General features: G+C 41.5%; 1 protein-coding gene across 2 annotated transcripts in view; it reads right to left on the bottom strand.

The window, feature by feature from the left end:
* LOC137294412 (atypical kinase COQ8B, mitochondrial-like) overlaps positions 1 to 26,524 on the bottom strand; it is a 44,047-nt gene that overhangs the window by 14,667 nt on the left and 2,856 nt on the right. For both annotated transcript variants that reach the window (XM_067825417.1, XM_067825418.1), the window contains exons 3-11: positions 25,016 to 25,465; positions 20,542 to 20,608; positions 19,541 to 19,612; positions 19,032 to 19,163; positions 18,326 to 18,411; positions 17,034 to 17,174; positions 8,712 to 8,793; positions 7,983 to 8,076; positions 7,355 to 7,496 (exon numbers count right to left, since the gene is read on the bottom strand). In XM_067825417.1, coding sequence (XP_067681518.1) covers positions 7,355 to 7,496; positions 7,983 to 8,076; positions 8,712 to 8,793; positions 17,034 to 17,174; positions 18,326 to 18,411; positions 19,032 to 19,163; positions 19,541 to 19,612; positions 20,542 to 20,608; positions 25,016 to 25,465 — 1,266 coding nt within the window. The remainder of the gene's footprint in view (positions 1 to 7,354; positions 7,497 to 7,982; positions 8,077 to 8,711; positions 8,794 to 17,033; positions 17,175 to 18,325; positions 18,412 to 19,031; positions 19,164 to 19,540; positions 19,613 to 20,541; positions 20,609 to 25,015; positions 25,466 to 26,524) is intronic.

The following is a 26,524-nucleotide window of genomic DNA, read 5'->3' as shown; positions in this document are numbered from 1 at the left end:
AAATATAAGTGCTTGTGGTAGTAAATCGTAGTAAATCCTGACAGAAGTAGTATCTGTTACAGTAATATCAGTAGCAGTAGTAGTAGTGGCAGTAATAGTACATGTATGAGTTGTTGCAGTAACAGCAGTAGCAGTGCTAAAGTATCCCCCAACTATTAACTAGTGCCATCAATGAGGAGCACGCCTTGTATCACTTGTCGTCACTTAGCATATCAGACAATACTGCTCCACACTCAACACTGTACATACTGATAACTGAGGGTTATATAAACACCTGTCTACATCACATGCCTAAATATGGGGCCTATCAGTGCTGACCACCACTCAACAAATGGGTCTGGAAGGATTTACTGTCGTACCAGCACAGTTTACTCATGATACGTGTTGTATGAAGGTTTCATATATTCATATTTCAGGGTTAAAATATACTATGCAAAAAGAATGAAAACGAATTTGTGAAAGTGGGCAGTTATCTCAAAGTTATCTCAAAGAGTATTAGATGAATTTTGAGGAAACCTGATGTGATGAGAGCGTGTCAAGATAAGATGAAGTGTATCAGTTTGGTAAATATACTTGCTGATATGTTTACACAAACTGGTATTATTGTTCAAAGATGGGGATGTAACGAGAAAGAAGCCAATTAAAAACCATGAAGGTGCTGACCGTGGTTACAAGCAGCTGATTGTGGAAGGAATAAAGACGTCAATTTGAACATAATGATAGGTTAGAACACCAAGTCCTCATTTCCTTCCAGCTTCTAAATGTCCAACTGAGATCAAGCTGACTATTTCTGTCAAATGTCTGTAGATCATTAGTTCAGAGAGTGCAGAAAATACACCATTAGCGAGTGAGCTGGGTCAACACGGCTGTGAACAGGATTCCAGTTTAGAACAAACTTTATTGCTAACAATTTCTATATTTCATGCGTGTAACATATCGACACAGATTCTTGTACTGTTGTCAAGCTTGATTGTATTGATTGGTTTAATGGTACATTTAGCAAAATGTCACTCTCATGAAACAAAGCAGTTGCAACTATTAAGACAATTGGATACAAATTCTTATACCAGTGTACCATTTAATGCAGTGATCAACAGCATGAGCACTGATCTTCACAAATGGGATACAATGACATGTTTCAACAAAGTCGACCATCCAAATCCATTAGTAGATTTTTACAACAATCCATGGTTGATGAAGATCGATTCAAACCCAGATCTTCCTGGTGTACCAGCCCAGACCAACACCCCACCAGATTATACCCTGGTGTAAACTATATAGTCTATCATACAGACCCTGAAGTATATATATCCAAGAAAGCCCTAGAAGTCTAGAACTGGTCTGTCATACAGACCCTGAAGTATATATATCCAAGAAAGCCCTAGAAGTCTAGAACTGGTCTGTCATACAGACCCTGAAGTATATATATCCAAGAAAGCCCTAGAAGTCTAGAACTGGTCTGTCATACAGACCCTGAAGTATATATATCCAAGAAAGCCCTCAAAGTCTAGAACTGGTCTGTCATACAGACCCTGAAGTATATATATCCAAGAAAGCCCTAGAAGTCTAGAACTGGTCTGTCATACAGACCCTGAAGTATATATATCCAAGAAAGCCCTAGAAGTCTAGAAAATGTGGCAAGCGTAGATTTCCAAAGCTTCAGAAAATGAAGAAAGCTCAGGGCTCCATTTCATTATATTCTCATTTTTTCACTATGAACTTTTTTCAGTAAAATATGTTCATTTCAGAGACTAGTTGTTAGTCTATAAACTCTCGGCTAGTCCAGTTTATACCCCGGGGTATATTCTGGACCAGGCCAAAGTAACCCCCTCCATAGCCCAGACTACGTCTACAATTCACTCAATATGACTGTGTGACTCCGTGCAATGGTCTTGGTGTCATTGAAAGGAATTCGCTGGTGCATTTCATTTATATATACTGAAGAATACAAAATTTATGAATTATTTGTTGAGTGCCTCTTTACGATGTGCTATTTTCAACTTTGTGCGACCCTGCCTTGCTGATATATCATCAAAGTCAGTAATTACTTATTTGCTTTTTTCAGAGTTGCAAGCACAAGCTAGGTATTTCGTCACTGGGGTAGTGCACTAAGAAATAAGAAGGGGGAATGGAAATTTTGAAAGTAGTGTTGCTACCCAAAAACTTAAACACTGAGTATTAAGGGAAATATCAAAGAAAGTGAAAATATATGAAATAAGTAAAGAGTAACTGAGATTTGGAATTTAATATTGATGTAGTATAATATATGGTTTTTGTTATTGTTTGAGGACAGGAACTTGTCTAATTTGCTTGTACTTGTACTAAAAGTGTGTTTAAAAACATATTTTGTTAAGTGAATAATGATGAATATATAAAAGGTTAAAAATGAAGTTGATAAAAAGAGAAAACTGATTTGAAAAGTTAAAAGAACACACATACATATAGCCCAGTTCAACCCCGGTTATAGTTTGGAACAGGGGTATACCTGGGTTGGGGTACCTGTGAATATCATCTGCCTTCAAATGCTGTTCACACAGAACTTGAATATTTGGGACATGGTACATAGGATGTTTCAAGTAGAGACAATAATCGGGGATAGCAAGATCGGGGTTCATTTCACTTACACAGCATCGTGCATGTGATGGTATGATGGTACTATTCTGGACTTTTATTTACTGCGAGTCAAGTAGGACACAATGCTGCAGTTTAACATGGATAACCCTCTCAGACACAGTTGTCAAGTCTTTATTTCATTTAGGGAGCTCCAGGGTAACAGAAAGTACCCTCGATTAATATTTTCAGCAATAAAGTCCATTGAGTCAAGATACTTGATGAAGATGATTGAAGAAGGGTACTTGATGATGATGATGATGATGATGATGAGTGTCTTGCAGAAAGGTAGACTGGAAAATGGTAAGGGATTAACAGATGTCTGAATGGTAGTGGCTGATTGCAAGGTTTAACAAACGTCTGATGAACAGTAAAGGGTTAAGAGACCACCCCTGAATAGTAAGGGTTAACAGACTTTTCCTGAATCATAAGGGTTAGCAGACTTCTGAAAGGTAAGGGTTAACATACTTTTCCTGAATCATAAGGGTTAGCAGACTACTGAAAGGTAAGGGTTAACAGACTACTCCAGAATGGTAAGGGTTAGCAGACTTCTGAATGGTAAGGGTTAGCAGACTTCTTCTGAATGGTAAGGGTTAACAGATTTTGTCTGCATGGCATGGGTTAACAGATTTCTTGTGATAGGTACAGGTTAACAGACTTTTCCTAAATGGCAAGGGTTAACAGACTTCTCCTGATAGGCAAGGGTTAACAGATTTCTCCTGAATGGTAAGGTTAACAGATTTCTCCTTAACGGAAAGGGTTTACTGACTTCTCCTGAATAGTAAGGGTTAACAGACTTTCCCAGAATAGTAAGGGTTAACAGACTTTTCCTGCATGAAACTCCTGGATGGCATAGGTTAACAGACTTCTCCTGGTGGAGTGGACTTAGCCTCCACACCACATATTTGTATCAACTTTTCTTCTAATCAGGTGGTAATAATTCATTACTGGCACACCAACACTACAAACAGCATCTGCACATGCCATTGCTGATCAGCTATCAGTGCAGACCCTGTAGATAATAATCATGGCATGCATCTTGGAACTTAATCTTGGAAACTCTGAATCTGTTTCATGTTAACAACTTGTCCTAACTAAATATATGAGTTAAAAATCAAATCTTTTTGCATCCTTTTGTGTTTGAAAGGTTTTCATTTCTAAGACTCAGAGGATCGCTTACTATCAAACCATCATCACACCTGTCATTAGCTTCCATTAGCTGGACCTCTAGAGTAGAGACCAGTTCTTAATGTGAATCATCAAATGGAATAAACATTTCATGTTCAGTGGGTTTCACATTTATAGATAACACTGTAACGTTGATCAAGTAAACTGTCTTCAAGGAAGCATACAGCTTTAAACATCCTTCAAGTATCCATATATCAACTTCCTTCAATCATAGACCTACAAACTTCTTTCACGTACAGTACTATCAACTGCCCGCAAACAAGCACATTAACTGTAAACCCCCTTCAAGCATAGAGCCATAAACTTCCTTCAGTCAACTTCCTTCAAGCATAGTGCCACAAACTTCCTTCAAGCATGCATAGAGTTGTAAATTCTGAGTGTGCTATAAACTGCCATCAAGCAGTTAGCCACAAATTGCCTTCAAGAATGCTATCAAGCACATAGGTGTAGGCCATGCTGACATTACCAAGGTTCGAAAGGTTAATATAAAAAAAGGTGTAAAAATGTTAAACTCAGACATGTTAATGTAAACAAGTGACCCACTGTGTAGGTTACTGCCTCCAGTATGAAGTGTTATGACAGGCAGAGATGTTGGGATCTATTCTGCACATCATCACCTGGTGTAAAGGGAATAACATCAGTATCACAGACTTTACATGCCTATTTCAGAACTGTAAAAATTGGAACTACAAATGAAACATCTTTTGATATTTTTGTTCCATTTGCAAATCATCACATGGGAAAAAGACTATATACACCACCAAATAATTGCTGATCATAAACAGTTGTAGACTTGTTGACAGGTTTCAATTGAATCCAATAAAGATGATAACATCTAGCAAACAGTTACCACTGGAACAGGACCACCAGGTTTCAACAGATTCCAGCCATCATGATAACATATAGCATTAGTAACAGTTACCATGGTTACAGGACCATCAGGTTTTAACAGATTCCAGCCATCATGATAACATCTAGCAAACAGTTACCATTGGAACAGGACCACCAGGTTTCAACAGATTCCAGCCATCATGATAACATATAGCATTTGTAACAGTTACCAAGGTTACAGGACCATCAGGTTTTAACAGATTCCAGCCATCATGATAACATCTACCATAAGTAACAGTTACCATGGTTACAGGACTGTTGGGTTTCAACAGAATCCTGCCATTACAGTAACATGTATTAAAAGTTACCATGGAAGCGGGACTGTCGGGTTTCACAATCCAGTAATCATACTAACATCTACAGTGTTGGCGCTAACACAGAAATCTGCCTTTTCTATGCAAAAAACAATAAAAACACGCAAAACATATTTTGTGTGTGTATTTTGGATGCATAGGTACTGATCTACTTAATTTTAAAAAGTACCTTAAAACAGCAACAAAAGACAATAAGGTTTGAAATGATTCTGGAGTGTAATGAAAATTTCACTCGCAAAAGATTTGGACGACATATTTATAACTTTATTTCTGCACGCACTTGTACAAAACCTACCGCAAACACTGATCTAGTAAGAACTACCATGCTTACAGGAGTGTCAGGTTTCAAAATATGGGGCAAAGAAAAGTTACATCATTATTTCCTGGCTTACAGAAAAAGAAAAGCTTAAAGGCTAGCAACAGCTTCAACACATTCCTGATCTCATTCCAATTCGATAAAATGCTTTAGAAATTCAAGTGTCTCTAATCTAATGCGTCTGCTGACCCTTCTAGAAATTCAAGCGTCTCTAATTTAATTTGCTGACCCGTACAGAAATATGACTTAATATTATTATGTCATTCCTCAACTCTAAAGGAATTTTAGATGGAGAAAATAACTTCTGTCTGTATCAAACTGAACCCCCTTCCAATCAAACATCAAAGGGCAGCAATTATAAGTCGGGAGAAGTACTTCTTTCATAAGAAAGATCTATCGTACATTCTCCTGATCATTTGCATAACATTATAATGTACTTGTTACAACAGCAGCTCGAAGTCGTGAAACAGATAATTATTGTTTATTGAACTCTGCATTTACACTATCCAACAGTGTCAAGCATTCATATTCAATACTGTTCATAATAATTTTGGCCAAACAGCTTGTGAACTAACTGCACCTAGTCACAGATATTTAGCAACAGATATTACCACTATCCATTACTTAGTTAACAGAAAATGAATTCATCATGAATACCATTTTTAGTCATAGTAAAGTTGTATTTGTTGACCCATGAAAATAAGTGCATATCCAACATATATATCTGAAGTTTACAAGAGGAAACAATGGTCATTCAATGTTGGCATATAAAAATAGGAAAAACAACTACAAGGGTAAATCATCATGTCTGTTGCTGATTAATCACAAATTTCACATCTTTACTGCCTGAGTTTGTTTTCACATATTCCTTCATATGAAAGGAGTGAGTGATTGAGTTTAGTTTTATGCCGCACTCAGCAATATTCCAGCCATATGGCGGCGGTCTGTAAATAATCGATCAACAACATGAGCATCGATCTGTGTAATTGGGAACCAATGACATGTGTCAACCAAGTCAGTGAGTCTGACCACCCCATCCCGTTAGTTGCCTCTTACGACAAGCATTGTCTCCTTTTATGGCAAGCATGGGTTGCTGAAGGCCTATTCTACCCCATGACCGTTCACAAGTCTGACATGAAGGGTAATGAGGAGAATCCTCTGAATATGTGTGAACAAGCTGACAATCTGCATGAACTTATTTACTGCATATTGTGATGCATAGATTCCTGAAACAAGACTTTTAATATTAAGTATGTCATGATGCGCGTTCTGGTTTAGTATTAGTAAACACTGTGCATTAGGCAGACATTGTATTTAGGTAGCCTTTCATACAGTATATGCACTTGATAGCTACACCAACAGGTGATTTACTATCTCCATTCTCGTGGTATTGGCCAAGGTCGCACCCAGACCAAACACAGGTCAAACTGTGACACACAGAAATTAACACAGCTGTCTCACCTTGTTCCAGGCATCACCCACACCCAACACTGGTCAAACTGTGACACACAGAATATTAATACAGCTGTCTCACCTTGTCCCAGGCATCACCCACACCCAACACTGGTCAAACTGTGACACACAGAAGATTAACACAGTTGTCTCACCTTGTCCCAGGTCTCAGCCAGACCCAACACTGGTCAAACTGTGACACACAGAAGATTAACACAGTTGTCTCACCTTGTCCCAGTTCTGACCCAGACCCAACACTGATCAAACTGTGACACACAGAATATTAACACAGTTGTCTCACCTTGTCCCAGGCATCACCCACACCCAACACTGGTCAAACTGTGACACACAGAAGATTAACACAGTTGTCTCACCTTGTCCCAGGCATCACCCACACCCAACACTGGTCAAACTGTGACACACAGAAGATTAACACAGTTGTCTCACCTTGTCCCAGGTCTCAGCCAGACCCAACACTGGTCAAACTGTGACACCTTGTTCCAGGTGATACACACAGAGGTTGACACGATGTGCCTCACCTTGTCACGGGTGACAAACAGAGGTTGTCACACAATGGCCTCACCTTGTCACGGGTCTCCTGGTCCAGATCAATGCACTGGTCAAGTGGCATGCCTTCCACAAACTCTGTGGTCAAAATCTGGGAGGTTGTTAATTCTTCTATCACCTCAGGAATTTGAAATTCTGAGTAGTCCTTCAACAAGTTTCTGGAAACATCAATAATATGTCTGATATATTTCTTTTTTCACTGAAATGTGCAGGAAATGTAGTAGATATTCTGTTAGAACTATAAACAAATTCAGATGCATGGCATGGGTATCAAGTACAAGAATATACTAAAGAAACACATAATCATCTGTTTTCCCTGGTCAGGAATAGTGTAAAGACCTCTATGTAGGGGTGGTCTACTTAGAACAGAGTCATCGTAGCATGTCAGTTTCCATATTTCCTGTTCGAGTTATCATGGCTACTTGCTGCCGAACATCTGTTTGAATGACATTTCACAAGATCAAAGCATGGATACAAAATCTGAAAATATTAATTGTCTTATGTGTTTATGTTAAACTGGTTTTATCCTTTTTTGCAAATATAAACTGACATTGAGAAACAAAATTATCATTGTGCATTTGATACCATGCCATTAAAATCTCTTCCATGTACCGTATCAGTATAACTGAATCCAAGCCATGTACCTGAATCTTTGACTACATTCAGCCTCCCTGTTATAGTCAACCTCCCAGGCCAGCTCCCTCCTGGCTACAGTCATCACATTCTCCACATAAAGACCTGCAAGAATAAACAGTTAACCTGACATGTGTATAAGCTATCATTAGGTGACACATACAAGCCTAAACTCAGTTCACTCAGTCTGGAGTTTTAGGAGTAGAAGTTAACAGAGGCAAATATACAGAACCAATTTAAGGCATGGTCCACACCAGCCAGATCGTGGTGAATCACACAACATACAAGGCCAATACCAAGCTGTTGCAAAGTATCACAAACAGATGGATAAGGTGAAGTACTTCAGAGGTCACTGGTTAGAGTGAGAGAGTGAGTTTAGTTTTATGCCATTTTATGCAATATGCCAGTAACTTCACACAGGGGACACCCGAAATGAGCTTCACACATTGTACCCATGTGGGGAATCAAACCTGGGTCTCCGGTATGATGAATGAACGCTTTAACCACTAGGCCACCCCACTGCCCAAACATGGTTAGAGCTCTCTAAGAACATAGCAGAAATCAACACTGATATTGATATCTCTTTATTAGAATAAGCATTAAACAAGTGCAAGGTTAAGAACTCATGAAAATGACAAGGTTGAAACACAGCAGAGTAATAATTAAAACCAAAACTTCACTACCCTAACCATGATACACTCACAGTCAGTTGAAGGAAGTTGGAAAGAGGTGATGGTTACCTTCCGGCAGGAGTTTGCCTACTCGTAACATGGCCATCAGGTTGTTGATGTCACTGTCAATACTCTGGGCCACACCAGGGTACTGCAGACAGACATGAAGCATGGAAATACTCCATTCATTCAGCAAATACAAAACGTAGGCCATTCTGAACATTAATGAAATTCAAATACAAACAGTTATCAGTGTAAATCTTTCAACACTAAGAAATGAGGAAATTAGACAGGAATAACCTTTAAGCTTACTCTTTCAGTAACACTAACTGTCAACAAAATAAACTTGAAACAACTGTAGCCACAAAAGTGGCAATGTCCCCCGCCACTAAAGAGGATAAAATGTTTATAACATTTTCACTACTTTTCATGTTTTGGTCACACACAAGAGATGCGTGAAATGACTGCTGTCTGGATAATCACCCAATGTAGGCTGCCAACAAACCTGAAGACACTGGTTGCAATTTTTTTATATCGAGATATCGAGTTGAAATTTGAAAAGTGAACAAAGTGTTGTTGTCACATTGAAAATAAGATCAAGGTCTCCTAACTCAACAGATGCCTGTGTAATCCACCAAGGTGGACTGTCACCAAATTTGAAGACACTGGGTACAACAGTTCATGAGATATCGTGTTAACAAGAAATTGAAAAGTGGTGAAAGAGTCGGAGTGACCTTGAGGAAAAAGGCAAGGTCACCAAAAGCATCTGGTGTTTGTGTAATCTCTCCATGTTGGCTGTCACTATATTTGAAGACATGGGGTACAACAGTTCATCAGATATTGTGTTAACAAGAGTTTGAAAAGTGGTCACAGAGTCGTGGTGACCTTGAAAATAAGGCATCTGCATGATCCCCCAATGTAGGCTGTCACCAAATTTGAAGACGTTGGGAACAACAGTTCAAGAGATATTGTGTTAACAAGAAGTGGGACGTACATTCTGGCAGGAACAATAATCCGGTCTTGCAGATAATAATCTTTAAAGCAGATGGGTATGGTAAATATACTTTGCAGAATGAACAATACTCTTTTCTGAAATATTTCGATATAAAACAGTCGAACACCATTGCCTCGATATTTACGAGACCAGGAAAATATAACGACCCATCCGAATATCGAAATATCTGAGTTGGGTTTATCATCACATACCAGGAAACAACATGAAAGAAATGAAAGAAAACAAAAGAAAACAGTAGATTCTCATTGTTTTGATTTGATACTACAATCCATTATCAGGAGCATTAAAATGAAATTGAGAGTACATCCTAATTAGATAAACGAACCTACCTGACACCTACAACCCAATTAGCCTTAAATTAGCTTACACTACCACTGCTTTTGATCCATGCCGCAGTGTGTGTATAAACATGTGAAGACAGTCACAGTTCCGATGGATACTTCTCTGAGAAAGGTAGGTGCATATCAACTTTACATGCAAAAATCAAGTTAAAAGGGTAATTTTGGATAGCCGGACCATGCAATCATATCCAATTTATTATTGAGATATCAGAAATATCGAGACATCCGTATTGAGTAAAAAGGGTTTAAATAATGATAAATAAAGAAGGATTTTGTAGCACAGTGAAATTATATTCAGACAACCGAGATATCGACTTATCAGAGTTCAACATAATGGTGTTGGACTGTATTATAACATGTTCGCTGTATGTAGTCATACCTCAAATTCATGCTTGTACCCTGTGTATCACATTATGATCTTTAGCACAAAACTTGACACCCCCATTCTCCATTGCTGAAGAAATGTTTCCAATGAGTTGGGAAGCTGATCATACTCTATCAATGAAATCACAGAGTCTGACCAAGTCTCGTCTTGCAGCCAGGATAGGTTGCTGGGCACAATTTCTAATCAAGAATCCCCCATATCTGACTGAATAATGCCAATACTGACCTTTGTAAATCAGCTCAATTCTGTGATCGTCTTTAATATGGACAAATTATTAAAATCTAAATATTTTAGATATTTAAATACTTACCTTACCATAGGTCTTATGCATATTACCTCTAGCTTCGCTAAACGAGATCAGACAGTCGTTGATTCGCCATCCCCTCGATGGCTACCTCATGTAATCTACGAATGTAGTCACGGAAGTGACGTGATCTCTCCACTCGCGCGAGAGCGCAGAATCCAAAATTCACTTTTACCGTCAGCCAGAAGGTCCGAAGAGTCCAAAGTGGGGAGGAGCATCCAGCGTTGGGAGGGAGTCACCGCCCTATGGTAAGGTAAGTATTTAAATATCTAAAATATTTAGATTTTAATAAATTTTTAACTTACCTTACCATAGGTCTTATGCATATGGCTTCGACAGATGGATGGTGGTGTGGACTCCGGAGGACCATCCCTCAGCAAACAGTGCACATGCATCAGGAGAACTCGGGAAAACCAATGTCAACGGTCTCAGGATAATACCTGGAACAGGACAAAGAGTAACCCAATAGAACTCCAAAGAAAAACCGACGCACCCGGGGGGTGAGGTTAATCTTAAGACCAACGGTAAGTAGAAGTGTAGTTACCTAATGGGCGGATGGTCGGGTAAGTTGCTGAGCAACCACCAATGGACCAAATGACTGTAACCCCTCCACGTCTTCAACTGCCAAGTCCCTCAAGTAGTGGGATGCGAAGACAGTTGATGACCTCCAGAAACAGCCCTCCATGATCTGCGGTACTGTGCAGTTCCGATGGAGGGCCATTGTAGACGCCAAGGCCCTGATCTCGTGCGGGTTACTTGCTACCGGATGAGGCAGGTGCTTGTCGTCATAGGCCGCCAGGATAGTCGATCTGAGCCAGAGGGCAATAGTATTTCTGTTTACTTCGCCTTTGCAGGACACGGCAAAGGGAATGAATAATCTTTTGCGGGATCGTCTCCTAGAGGCTGACCTTTTAATATAGCATCTGAGAGCCCTGACTGGACATAGCAGCTCCTCCTCCACGTCATGATGACCCAGGATCGTAGACAAAGGAGGGATGGAAAATAGCCTGTTAGGCTGCCCGGGAAGCTGGTTCTTAGCCACAAAATCCCAAAGCAAACCCAAATGAACACGTCCGTGTCTTGACTGTTCAAATCGGATCTGAGTAACGTCAAGAGCATGGATCTCGCTGACTCTAGCCGCTGTTGCCAATGATAGTAAGAAAACCGTCTTCTTGGAAAGATGTTCAAAGGAGGCTTCCTCTAATGGCTCGTACGGCGGCCCTCTGAGATGTTGAAGGACAACATTAAGATCCCAAGCTGGAGGATGGAACTTGGCCTTCTGGTCTTCCAGCTTGAAAGCTTTGAGAAGCGCAATAAGTTCCGGTATCTTGGAGATCTGTGTATCTGACTTGATAGCAAGGACAGAATTCAAAGCTGACAAATAGGTGCCTAAGGTACTGCCTTTGAGATGTCTAGAGTTCCGTAGATAGAGAAGGAACTGTGCCACAAACTGAGGAGATGCTGCCATGGGATCTTGAGATCTTCCTGCGCAAAAAATCTCAAAAGAGCGCCATTTGTCGTCATATAAAGATCGGGTAGAAACTCTATGCGCGCGAGCTATAACGTTCGCCACGTGCGCAGAGTAGCCCTTAGCCTTTAATGCCCTCTGCAGATGACCCATGCGTGAAGATGGAATCGCAGTGGATCCGGATGCAGCTGTCGACTGTGTGGATGTCGAAGCAGATGCAACCACCCTGGAAGTTTGTAAGGGTCTCCGTTGGCGAGCCATCGAAGATCGGGAAACCACAACCTGGCTGGCCACCAAGGCGCGACCAAAAGCAGTCGGAGGTTCTGCGTCAGTCTGATCTTGGCGATTACGTCCGAGAGAAGGACTGGAGGAGGGAACGCATATGCGTCCAGGCCTTCCCATGACAGAGACATCGCGTCGACTGCCCACGCCTGAGGATCCGGCACGGGAGATACGTACGTTGGTAACTGGTGATTGAAACTGGTGGCAAAAAGATCTACCAGTGGTCTCCCGAGTTGCCAGCAAATCTGGTGAAATGCGTCCGGATGAAGCATCCACTCCGTCGGGGATGGTTTGCCGGGGCGCGACAGGGCGTATGCCAGAATGTTTTTGCAGCCGGGAATGTGACGAGCCGCGATCACGATGCCGTTGCTGTCTACCAGATCCGCTAACAGGAACATCTGGTCCAGAAGTTGTTTGGATCTGGTTGTACCCTGATTGTGAATCACCCACACGACCGTGGAATTGTCGGACGCTACCAGGAGTCTGGAGTCTGTTAGAACCGGTAGCCAGTGGCGGACCGCTAGGATGACTGCCTGCATCTCCAGGTTGTTGATATGCCACTCCCTTTCGGCGTCTGACCACAGCCCTGAGGTTGTCTGGCCGTTCAAGTGAGCACCCCATCCCAAGAGGGATGCGTCTACAAACAATTCGTGGTCGTGGTTGAAGCTTGTCAAACAAACACCGGTGCAGACGTTCCACTCTACCGTCCACCACCTGAGGTACTGATGCAGGTGCGTGGGTAGAAGAAATGATGACTGGAGGTCGTTCTCCCGAATGAATGGTAATAGGAACCTCTGTAGTGGGCGCAGCATAAGCCGTCCTCTGAGGGTGAGGTCTTGCGCCGACGTCAACAAGCCCAACAGAGACTGCCATTCTCTGAGGGTGAGAGGTAGGGACAGAGCTCGATCCGTAAAGGTGAGAATCTTCTGCCATCGATAGGGAGGGACCCTGACCAGATTGAGCCGAGTCAGGAACAACCCCCCAATGAAAGTTAACTCCTGCGTTGGTTCCAGTTGCGACTTCTCGATATTGATAATCCACCCCAACTGCTGAAGTAGGCGTGTGGAGAAGTCCAGTTGTTTGCGTAGCAACTGAGGATTGCAGTGATTTAGAAAACAATCGTCGATGTAAGGATCGAAGTCTATCCCCCGGAGGTGCAGAAACCGGGTGACAGGCAGTGTGACCCGAGTGAAAGGCCACGGGGCCGTAGAAATTCCAAACGGCAGCACTCGCCACTGGTAGTGTACTCCGTTGAATATGAAACGCAGGAACTTCCTGTGGCGCGGGAATATAGGAACGTGCAGGTAAGCATCCTGTAAATCTAGGCTGGCCATCCAAGCTCCGGGTGACAACTTGGCTCGGATCTGATCCAGTGACGTCATTCGGAAATGCGGGGGCTCGGCTAAATACAGGCTGTTGAAAGTCGCCATGTTGTGAATCATCCGCATTTTGGTGGAACCTTTCTTGGGTATCAGGAAGATGGGTGAATAGAACCCCGGGGAGTGATGGGGTTCTGACACTATCTCTATAGCACGTTTTGTTAATAAAATGTTGATGTTCTCTAGTATAAGTACCTGTTGATCTATTGAGTACACTCGTGACAGGGGAGTGGTAGTCAACGGCGGAGCTCTGGATAGTGGTAGCTTGTAGCCGGCTCTCAGGATCTTGCAAACAAACGGGTCTTCCAGGAATGTCCAGTTGGCCCAGAAGATCCCTAGTCTCCCACCTACAGGGGTCGGATGAACTGGTACGACTGGGGGTGGGAGGTCCCAGTCGTAGTAGTCCATGGCTTCAGCGGCCGGAGTAGGGACGCTTGCCCCTACCTCGACCGGACGTAGATGGGGCATCCCTGCCGCGTTCTCGAGGCTTGCGCTGGACATCTGAGTCCTTGGTACGACCTCGTCCCCTCCCAAACGAGGAACGGATAGACTCTCTCCTGGGTACATATCTTTTCTTGGCATTACCCCTGGCTCGGCCACGAAATGCAGAGCCCAAGGCCTCGAAGGTTGACAGCGCCACTTCCATGTTAGTGAGTTCGGCATGTTGTTTATACACCGTTGGTATCTTTTCATCAAAGAGGAACTTAGACGTAAATGGTGCACGAAGTAGTTGTCGTTTAAATTCCTCTTGCCAAGAACAAGCATCTAAAAATCCAGATCGGCGCATAGTAGTAGTCATGGCTAGCGCCGCGCGTAAATGTCCAAGCAGGTCATGGAGTACTCTGCCTTGCCAAGCAAAAATAGTAGTTAAATGATCCACCCTCGAGGCATTATCCTCTGACAAATCCAAGGCTGCAGCGGAGGTGGCTGACGCAAGCGCCGAGATAGGTTTAAGCATACGTTTCAGTTCCGTATCAATAGCTGCTAGCTTTGAATCCTGAACTCTGTAAGATGACGGAGTTGAGCTTGACAACCTCTTAATTGAATCGTCTAGCACCGCCCCGTTGTCGGCAAAATCCAGACTGTGTACTTTATAATCTGATTTCTTAGACTTCGACGCTTTGATGGTTGGATTTAAGGATAACTTCGCAAAGTCCGAATCTAACAAAGCAACAGCATCCGCCACCATAGGGTGTGGTGGAATAAGTAACTCAGGAGACAAGCGAATCGACGCCGGGTTGCTTGAATCTGAAGAAGGGGAAGGACAGTCCGGTAATCTGTCGGCAATCCACTCAAAGACAGCAGCTAAGGGAAGATAGGTGCCATCACTATCACCATCATTGCCAGGGTCCTCCTCATAATCTGGACAAAAGAACTGTTCCTCGTGATCCTCCCAGGAAACAGAGGTTGATTCTCGTCGCTGACTAGAGTTGGAAGCAGAGTTCTTAGAGTTCAATTCCTTGCAGGAAGTCCGCAGTGGTTCCGGCGATCGCGAACGCTGGGATCTAGAGAGACGCCGTGGTGATCTTGACCGAGATCGCACTCTACGTCTACTTCTGGTACGTGAGTCTTCCTCTAAGGAGCGCCTTGGAGAGCGGGAAACAGACCGGGAGCGCCGGCGCCGGCTACGGTGTGGAGAACGAGAGTGCCGACCCCTCGGGGACCTAGAACGAGATCTGCGCCGGGAGCGCTCAGCCTCTAAACGACGAGCGCGCTCTTCATCCAACTGGCGCTGTAACATTTCTTCTTTAGTCAGCGTATGAGACACTCTGGGGATCCGATAAGAAGTAGGCATAGGAGCAGGGTCCGGCAACAACACTGGCTCTGGCGTTGGTACAGGCGCTGGCGTCGGAATAGGCGCTGGCGTCGGAATAAGCGCTGACGAAAACACTGGTGCTGATGTAAACAAAGGCGCTGGGACAGGCAGTGGCGCCAGGACAGGCAGAGGCGCTGGTACAGGCAACGGCGCTGGCGTAAGTCTAGGCGCTGTCGTTGGTAAAGATGTAGACGACGAGGTAGGGCGTACAGCAGCGCCCGGTGTCAAGAGAGATCGCAGAAGCCTCTGAACTTCAGGATGGGATAAGGCATCTGGGTGAGATAAGTCTACAAAGGCGTCCGAATGCGTAGGCTCTGGAGAGGAGCGCGCCGGCGTAATAGATGAGCGCCCCACACTAGGCGTTGATACTGGTACTGAAGGCGGTGGTAGATCCTGGTCGTCAGGTAAAGATCCCAAGGAAGACGCTGGCGACGACATTCTTCTCTTACGTTGTGTAAAACGTTTCCTCCGAACCGCCAAAAAGGTCTTGAAATCGGCGAGAGATAACGCTTGACAGTGTAGGCACCGATTATCGATGGAGCAAACAGCGGACGCACAATCCGGACACCAGGGATGTGGGTCCTTGGCTGACTTCTGCCCCTTGCAGACAGTACAAAAGTGTCGAGTCATACACAGAAACTGTAACAGACAAGAAACCAAGACTTGACGACATGTTGATACAATACTAGGAGAAAAAACCCCTACATAAAAATGTAGAAAGTAGTTACACCCCTACGTAAAAAATAGACACACCCATAAGTGCAGGGCAGCGAAAAACAACAACCACAATGGCTGCCTTCGCTACGCTGAAATTCATGGCAGAAAATGGTATGAAAAATACCGAAAACACAAGTGAAAATGACCAAGCATGGGCAGAAACATGACGGGCAAACAAATAACAAGATGTACTACCCCCATGGACGCCATGCCGTTCTCACATACGGCACGGACAGGCCATGCCTGAGTGAGAAAAGAACAACACGAGGTAGCAAGGTAAGCACATTAAATGCTTGTATGACTTGACTTTAATACAAAATGAGGGGATACAAACCATACCTACCAAGGAGTAGCAACTTTATTGAAACTACACATAGTAGAAAAAACCCAGCAAACCAACATGTCCGTTCGCACGAACGCTAAAGGTAAAAGTGAATTTTGGATTCTGCGCTCTCGTGCGAGTGGAGAGATCACGTCACTTCCGTGACTACATTCGTAGATTACATGAGGTAGCCATCGAGGGGATGGCGAATCAACGACTGTCTGATCTCGTTTAGCGAAGCTAGAGGTAATATGCATAAGACCTATGGTAAGGTAAGTTAAAAATTATCACAGTAGTGTCCATGATTAAATGATCAGTCAGTTCGTACAGCTGTATCACAGCGTACATATTAAAATAACTACCTGTATTTTCATGGCAACTTGACGGCCATCCAGCAAGGTTCCCCTGTGCACCTGGCCAATGGAAGCTGCAGCAAAAGGCTTCTCATCGAACGTCTCCAGTTTACTTCTCCAGTCTGGTCCAAGTTGTTTTGTCAATACCCGCTGTAAGTTGAAAATTCGGAGACAAACATCTTGTATTGGCCAATTCAAATATATGAAATATTCCAATCCTTCAAATACTCAATAACACACAGAAATTGGCCAACACATGATGTTTATGGACATTGTAAACAAAAATGTAAACCAAAGGGTTTTACAGTCTGCAGTTGTTTACATTGAGTACGGGTACAGCAGTGAAGTGTCATCAACTGGTTGTTTCAGCTGGTTCCCATGGTAGCATCTGGAGTTGCTCATTTGTGACGTCATTCTAACTTTACATCACAATATTATTTGAATGACATCACCACTCTTGATGACACAACAAAACAATTATTTGCGATGTTTCTACGTGTCAATACGCAGTGAATAGTCTTGAAGTTTCTGGGAATCTATTACTATCTGATCATATTTTTCAACCAATCAGATTACAGAACACAGTATCTTTTGGTTTACAATACACAATAAACTATGTATTTCTTGGGTTCATCATGACAGTCAGGCTATTGTAGAGCTATGATTTTCAGAACTCCTACATTACCTCTGCCCCTTGAAGCTGTCAGTTGTAACAAGCTATACGAAATACACTGTCAATCACTACTTTGGCAAACCAAATACAATTCACTGAGGCTGACCACCCAGACACCTGGTAGACTAACAAGGCAAAATCTTCTAAAAAATGTCAAAATATATCCAAGGCAGTTGCTCTATACATGTAACCAAGGGGACCTTAGCCTCATGTATAATACTAGGGTTGCTTCCAGTTTACATGTTAACCAAATAGCTTGCCTAGGTTGTAGCAAAAATAGTTTATTTGGATATTTATCCATTTAGAAATTAGATTGGTTGGTTTAATCAGAAAATACATTTACCAGTTCTGTCAACATCATAGGATGCCTAACACTTTGATGCATATTCATCAGAATTTCAGTCATAAAAAGCTTGTTGTCCAAGAAAGGTGTCAGAGACCAAAATAGTGTCTATTAGAAATCTGATATTGTTCCAATAATATTTGCAAGTATTCTCCCTTTTCTCTAGATCAGTTCAGCCAAAGAGCAAGGCATTCAGTGTAAGGTAGTTGTATTGTACATTCATTCTGACTGTTGCTTCTGCCCAGTTAATCTTTGAACTAGAAAAATCAATAATTTTGGCCTTACCCGCATTTGGGAGGAAGGCATAAAATCTGCACTTTGCCGAACTCTCTCAAAAATCGCCTGTAACTGCGGATTAATGAAGGAATTGTCTGTAGAGTAGAAAACATTTTCAGTATGCAGCATCCTGTCATTAAGAGGACAACACAAAACAATCTGCATGCAACGTAGTTTCTCCAACATGTTGTCAAGGATTATCTCCCCTTGACCATTACCCCAGCCAGTCAGTTCAGAAGTCAATGGTGGATTACATGTTTCACCGCCTCTAATTTACAAAACACTTATGACCAGTTTCACTAGGTATATATCTGAACAAGCAGGTCCTTTGGATCTAACACTTATGGTCACAGAGACAGTAGATGTGTATGCAGATCTCTTGATCTGACAGAATAATATTTAAACAGTCGTCAACACACATCTCTTCAATTTCTGTGTAAAAAAGCAAAGATATGTCAGAGATCTGCAAACAACATGGGGACATACTGGAGAGGCTTTGACAAGAAAATCTGGATACACAATCTTCAAATGTTATTATTAAATACTAATATTCACAGTAAATCGTGAAAAATGTAACTGATATTATAACAGACATCTACAAGTCTCAAGTGATATTCTTCTCAAAATATTGAGTAATAAATGTTACCACCTGCTTGATAAATCAACACTACATTTAGTCCTCTGCTTTATAAACATGGCTAGTAGGCAGACTGACCTTGAATGCTGAGCATCTGGCCAAGTTTAAGCGCTGCTCCCCGCACACGGCACAGCGTGTTGACAATTCTCTCAGCATTCGCCTCGGTCAGGAAGGGGCTTGAGTCTAATATACCTTGACCTTTGGCTGCATCTGAAACAGGCAGCAGGAACAGACATATACTAAGATCCATGCAACATGTGATGAGGATGATGTGATGATCTACAAAATTATGCAAATTGAGTGCAAATATTGCCCCTGCCACTCATTCCTAACACATTTTATCATACAGTATACAACTAGCACATTATATCACTGTATTTCCAGGAATCAGTCACAGAAAAGAGGCAAGAATATGTATACAGTGTGGGGGATATTTGAGTTATTTCAAGTCCGGGATTTGCATGTGGGACGACAGAGTGCAGTGATGCAGATCATTCAGTATTCAAATGTCAGCAAACAAAATATTAACTATGGTTGTTTTTCATTTTTTTCTCCACGAGTGAAAAGACTTATTGGTGAACCCTTACTGTCATCCATGATGCCCAATGACCTCCGTGTGACCTCAGCAATGGCTCCGACCCCTAGACCAGCGGCAAGACCTGGAACAAAATGCAATGAAACATTGCCAACAAACTTCCAATGTCCAAATATATCTTACTTTGCAATCTTACTAAACATACAGATGATAAAAATGTAACAACTTGTATGAAATACAAATGATTCTGTATCATGGTTCTGAAGGGTCAAGGGAACCGATGAAATCATCAATCAGACGTCATACCAGTGAACATGACATGACAGTATACTTCACTATGTCCAGATACAAATCCATAACTAGATTCATCTTTTTGTATTATTCCACAATTTGCACAATCTGGTAATATCACAGGTGATTTTGCATCTCCTCAGTCTGAAGAAAATGTTGTCTGCTTGTCATCACTGTATTTTTGCTGCCATGTCTAAGATGCAGTAAAAATGGTTGGCATGTAACCGGGATCCTTTTGTCTGATCATCCATGTTCACTGGCCTTACAGTTAATAACCAGACATTAAAGATATAACTACCATATAATTAACTGTGACACCAAAAACATGAACTATGAACATTTTCACAATGAACCGTTGTCTCATGAACAGATGCCTAATGTCTATCCAACACATATGGAGAGTGGACATATGGATTTCTCTGTTATCATGGTTAACTGCCAAACATGAGTTAGACAACACTTTTTAATTTTGACCTGAAAAGTATTGCAAGAAAATGTCATTTGCAAATTGCTAGAATCCATGTCAATCAGCTTCACACATCGGTACATTTCAGAAACCATAGGTAGGGTTCTTCCTGGAATGTGTCACTTTAAAAGGTCTCATACTCTGGAGGAGAGGAAAATTTGACACCTCAAGTGTAAAAGTCAATGACAGGTATACAGAAGATGGACAGCTTGCCACTATATCATGCTCACTTGACCTTCAGTCAGGTAAGTGAAACAAGTGTCCCTCTAGGTAATATCCCCTCACAACGGTAGTACCTCCATAGCTGAACAGTCTGCTGACACGAGAAGCTGGGACTCGCCGCTCCCTTGCTCGTGCACTCAACTGAAAAGCAATGTTTCAATGGAATAAACAACATGCATAAGAAAGCAGTTCAAATATCAATGTCGGTTAAACTGATATCCTGCACAGGCTTCAGTAATAAGACACAAAAAGTGAGTAGCAGCATTCATGGGTGGAAATACTGGTAACTATAAACTTGCTAACGAATATATCACTTTGTTAGATATGATTTATAAAATACATATTAAAGTGTACAGTTTTCATTATTTAAAAATACTTTGCACTCAAACAAAAAATCCACACAAAAAAAGAAGTAATATAATCCTATCCAGTCACCATTTGTAAAATGACATGTGCCAATACAATCAGCTGTTTCCTGTGACGTCACATACAGTGTAGAGTGTGATTGCTTACCACTATTTTTAACACTCACAAGTAAATGAACAAGGATATTAACTAGGCAGACTTCTATACAGGTGTATACATTGTATACATACTTCAGACATTTGTGCTTGTATTTATTGTACGATATTTATGTAGTGCACTGTAGAAGGGAGTCGATGTATCTATGAGATACAGTTTCACGAAAGTTGTTTTAAGATTTTCAGTGCCGTGTCAAGGACATTCTTACAGATCAGTGGTACACCTGCTTGGCAGTTTATGACTATTACACTCACTTTGTTAGATATGATTTATAAAATACATATTAAAGTGTACAGTTTTCATTATTTAAAAATACTTTGCACTCAAACAAAAAATCCACACAAAAAAAGAAGTAATATAATCCTATCCAGTCACCATTTGTAAAATGACATGTGCCAATACAATCAGCTGTTTCCTGTGACGTCACATACAGTGTAGAGTGTGATTGCTTACCACTATTTTTAACACTCACAAGTAAATGAACAAGGATATTAACTAGGCAGACTTATATACAGTTGTATACATTGTATACATACTTCAGACATTTGTGCTTGCATTTATTGTACGATATTTATGTAGTGCACGTATCCATGAGGCTACTACGTGCTCAAGGTGCTGGTATTTTTCCCTCATGGTTGGTTGACAATCTCAGCAGCACATTGTACTATCAATCTAAACTCCATGGGGTTCATACAACGCTTGCAGTCAGTAAACGCAGTGAGTTATTGTGACTTTCTAAACCTTACAAGGTACCCATTCACAGCTGAATGGAATAAGGCACACAGTCACAGCACTCTGTCCAAGTGTGCTGCATGTCGCTGTATCCACAACTACGTGTTTGCACGTATTCATGTGACCACCATCTGGCCATATACCAACGCATTCATGGGTTCTTTTAAGTGTACAGGGTTGTGTACTGTACATTGTACAGGTCTATACTGAGTAATAGCATCGGACATACATGAACTCTGCTGCAGGGTTACTAAGACATCAATAGCCCTGTGGTGAGATTATGTGATACATTATCAGTCTAGGTTGAGAGGCATGTAGAAGTTGGTATTCAGGTTTCTAAGATGCTTCGGTGAAAGATCAAAGGCGCCGACAATACTTTATCAGACGATAATGTGCACATTTTGTATTACATCACAATGTGTTGACGTCACTGCACTATTCCAGACTGCCCCTTTGTAATCGAACTTTTCTGCATTACGTCACAATGTAACTGACATCACAGTGGATGTCAGTTGCCATCATCTCGTACAGTCTCCCACAGTAAACTGCTTCGTCACATCCCATTTCTTGGTTTGCAGTTTCATCACACAGCTAACATCACTGGTGGAAACATTACATTTATGTTTTCTGAAGGATAAAATGTCTCGTAGTTTGCCTCAAAATTTTACAGAGACATGGTAATGTTTGCAATGTTTACATTCGCACAATGCAATCGTGGAATGTCGCATGACCAGTCAGCTTCAGCTGAGTGTACTGATCGAAACCTTCGTCGGTAGTAGAAATATTGTCTTGTATGGTTTAAGAGAATCACAGATGTAATATCGTTAAAGCACTTGGACGCAAACATCCTCGTGCTTTAACTATAATAGTTCAGGTCGAAAGTGTGCCTTATTACACTACACATGGTGGTAGAACGAACTGTATTTCTTAAATAAGGCAAAATTTCATGGATGTCATCTTCTTCTTCATTGTTTACACAACTTTCCTGGGCAATTCCATGTCCCTTTGTTGGGTGAATGCGCTATCAGCTAACATACAGTACCACTCAACATGCTCTATCATCCTGAATTAGATCTTATGGCAAGCATGGGACGGACATTAAAGACTACAGACTCCCAGAAAACATACCAGTCATACGGACCGATACCTGCCACCAAACAAATTGCCTCACATGTTGTTCATACGGAGCTTCGAAAATGGAAGTATTTGTTTATAACATTACCGAGCGGAAACCTACTGATACTGGGGAACAGATGACCATACATATTATTTGAGAAATCTTTTTACAATAATTTTCCGATAACGTACAAATGAAAATACACAAAGGTGAAGGAATATTTAGCGGGAGCGCATCGTCGCTCTCAACTCACGGCTTAAATGACATGTTACAAATGAAAATACAAAAAGGTGAAGGAATATTTAGCGTGAGTGCATCGTCGCTCTCAGCTCACGGCTTAAATGACATGTTACAAATGAAAATACACAAAGGTGAAGGAATATTTAGCGTGAGTGCATCGTCGCTCTCAGCTCAAGGCTTACATGACATGTTACAAATGAAAATACACAAAGGTGAAGGAATATTTAGCGTGAGTGCATCGTCGCTCTCAGCTCAAGGCTTAAATGACATGTTACAAATGAAAATACACAAAGGTGAAGGAATATTTAGCGGGAGCGCATCGTGGCTCTCAGCTCACGGCTTAAATGACATGTTACAAATGAAAATACAAAAAGGTGAAGGAATATTTAGTGTGAGTGCATCGTCGCTCTCAGCTCAAGGCTTAAATGACATGTTACAAATGAAAATACACAAAGGTGAAGGAATATTTAGCGGGAGCGCATCGTCGCTCTCAGCTCATGGCTTAAATGACATGTTACAAATGAAAAGGTGAAGGAATATTTAGCGGGAGCACATCGTCGCTCTCAGCTCACGGCTTAAATGACATGTTACAAATGAAAATACAAGAAGGTGAAGGAATATTTAGCGTGAGTGCATCGTCGCTCTCAGCTCACGGCTTAAATGACATGTTACAAATGAAAATACAAAAAGGTGAAGGAATATTTAGCGTGAGTGCATCGTCGCTCTCAGCTCAAGGCTTAAATGACATGTTACAAATGAAAATACACAAAGGTGAAGGAATATTTAGCGGGAGCGCATCGTCGCTCTCAGCTCACGGCTTAAATGACATGTTACAAATGAAAAGGAATTATGCCCATACTCCAAAATGTCCCGCTTCTTGTGCAAACAACAAAACAATGAGTATCGCTTGAGAGGCATAACAAAACAACAGGAAGCAATCCCCATATGTGAAGTCACTGGAAACAGCTGATTGGATTGCCACACGTCATTTTGCCCCTGGTGACTAGGCAGGATAATAACTTTTTTTATTATTATGTGTAAATAGGTAGATACCAAACTTAATAATGACTAAGAGCAAAATATTTGGAAACAATGAAAACTGCATACTGTATATTTTATTGATCAACTGACCACTTGTAACCAAGTGGCTGTAATCGTTGCAACCTTCCAGACAGGTGTACCACTAACCTACAAGATCGTCTTAACATGGCACTGACAACCGGAAAAATACTTTCATGAAACTATACTTTCACAGTTAAGCCGACACCCTTCTACAGACTTCTTTTTTTGGCCCTCAAAATTCAGCTTTTCTATGGTAATATACGGTAATCATAATCATTGTGAATCAAGAACTGATGAAAATAGGTAACATCCATAGGTGCTTGACTCTGATATATATTTGGAAGTATGACGTAAATATATAAGATATAGAAAGGTGTGACACTAAGAATGGCGGCCCCGCTCGACTCGGCGCGTTTTCGGTCTGACAAATGCTTCTGTAGCTTTGATTGTTGAAAAAAACACACCAAATAGTGGAGCAAGTCCCTGACTGGATATTACAGATGCACGTTAAAAGAGGTGGGAATAATGAAAAACGCAATCCAATCAGAGACTCGGTCTGCTACTCGGTGCTGGTTTGTAACCTGAGATTTGTTTACTTCCGGGCATATGTCCTGACTTTGTCCGAGAATGGACGGTAAAACTATTAAAAGCTTTAACTGGAAATAACATCAGCAGGTAAGTGATACTCAAGGTACTTTACAGAGGTCAATGAAGTATAAATTGTGCAGTTTTTCAACGATCAAAGCTACGAAAAAAAGCCGAGGCGAGCGGAACCGCCATTGTTAGTGTCACACACTTCCAATATCTTGTGTATTTAGGTCGTACTTCCAAATATGTAACAGTGTCGAGCGCCTATGGTAACATCAATATCATACCTGCTGCTGTGGATTCTGTACATGTTGTGAAAATTGCACTTTGGAAGGTGGTTTAACCGTTTGGGGTTTTAGTGTGAGATCTTGGTTATCTGATTGCCCTGATGTACTATCCTTGCCAACAGACTGTAGAGGCTGCTGATCAGGAATTTTGGTTTCACTTGAGGAAACACTGTCACTACTGTGATCTGCCGTATCTGAGTAAACATTGTCACTGCTTCCATCTTTGTGGGCAGGCTGTGTTGAGAAGTCCAGGTTCTCGGTCACTGCAGACTGGATGATGAAGTCCTCCGACAAGCTAGAATCACCCAATGAATGATTAGAGGTGGACGCTGTCTCAAGAGGGTCACTGCCTCTAGCTCTCTCAACTACTGTTGCAGCTTGATCTTTCACAGTCTCGACAATATTTGCAGCAGAACCAGAAAACTTGGAAATGGTCTCCTTGATGGTTTTCTGTAATCATGATAACAATGACATTATTGTTAGTTTCTCTGCACATTACAGAGAGCAATTCATATTCACAATGTTCAATTCAGACCCCTCTATGTAATGGAAGGAATTACGGCAAATTCGAAGGAATTGCATCGCAAATGTGAACAAACACAGCTCACTCGTGAAACAATTGCAGCAATATCGGCAGTTTAGCGGTAATAGCAGTTTAGCAGAAACACAAACAGATTTTGTTTATATAATTAGTTGATGGTACTGTAAATAGATGTAGTATGGTATTGTTAGAGTGGGTTATAAATCGTTGGGGGGTTGTTGTTAGATTATATTCGGTAATACTATGGGAACAGGGTTATGTTCAGGGAAGCGTGACCAGGTATGGCCAGAGAGCTGGGGAGTTAATTTATAAACAATAGAGAGGTGTTGAGTAGCTTGGGTATGGGAGGTCAGTATAAATAGTGAGGAAGGGTAGTAATCTGCATGGGTTCAACTTTTGTACAAAAAGAGGCTTTACATTATAAAGAGAAAGTGTTCTCTCTGAGTGGCAAATTCCCTTGTTGTTATTTAGTTCAATTGTTTAGTTTCCAATTGGGATTATATGTAATCATTATCTATATTAGTGAGGGTATTAGGATTTTAGTGTAGTTAGTAGTAGTAGTGTTATTATAACTTTAGCAATATAAGTGGTAGACAGAACTGTATATGTAGCTAGGTTAGGTAATTAGATTAGTTAGTTGTATTTGCACCTGTAGAATTAGTTTAGTATAGGTATTGGGGTTACTTATATCTTAAGGGGAGGAATAAAGTTTTGCAAAACAAACTATTCTTCTGTTATGGTTACTTTGGTATGTGACAACGCCCCTCTCAGAAACAATGTCGGTAATACTTGGAACAAGATCAGCCATCTTCAGAGATTTCTCGGCTCAGTTAAGTGATTTGTTGGTGGCATTCTGAAACTCACACATCAAAACATGGCATCACTGGTAAAGCACCCGTCTCGGTGAGTTTGGTTTTTAGTTTCTGCTGTTTCCATTTCCATAATTATCCATCTTTGACCACCCGTGT

This window comes from Haliotis asinina, chromosome 8, assembly GCF_037392515.1.
Source record: "Haliotis asinina isolate JCU_RB_2024 chromosome 8, JCU_Hal_asi_v2, whole genome shotgun sequence".
Lineage (NCBI taxonomy): Eukaryota > Metazoa > Mollusca > Gastropoda > Lepetellida > Haliotidae > Haliotis > Haliotis asinina.
The sequence above is the reverse complement of the archived record's forward strand: the minus strand, read 5'-3'. Positions and strand labels throughout refer to the sequence as shown.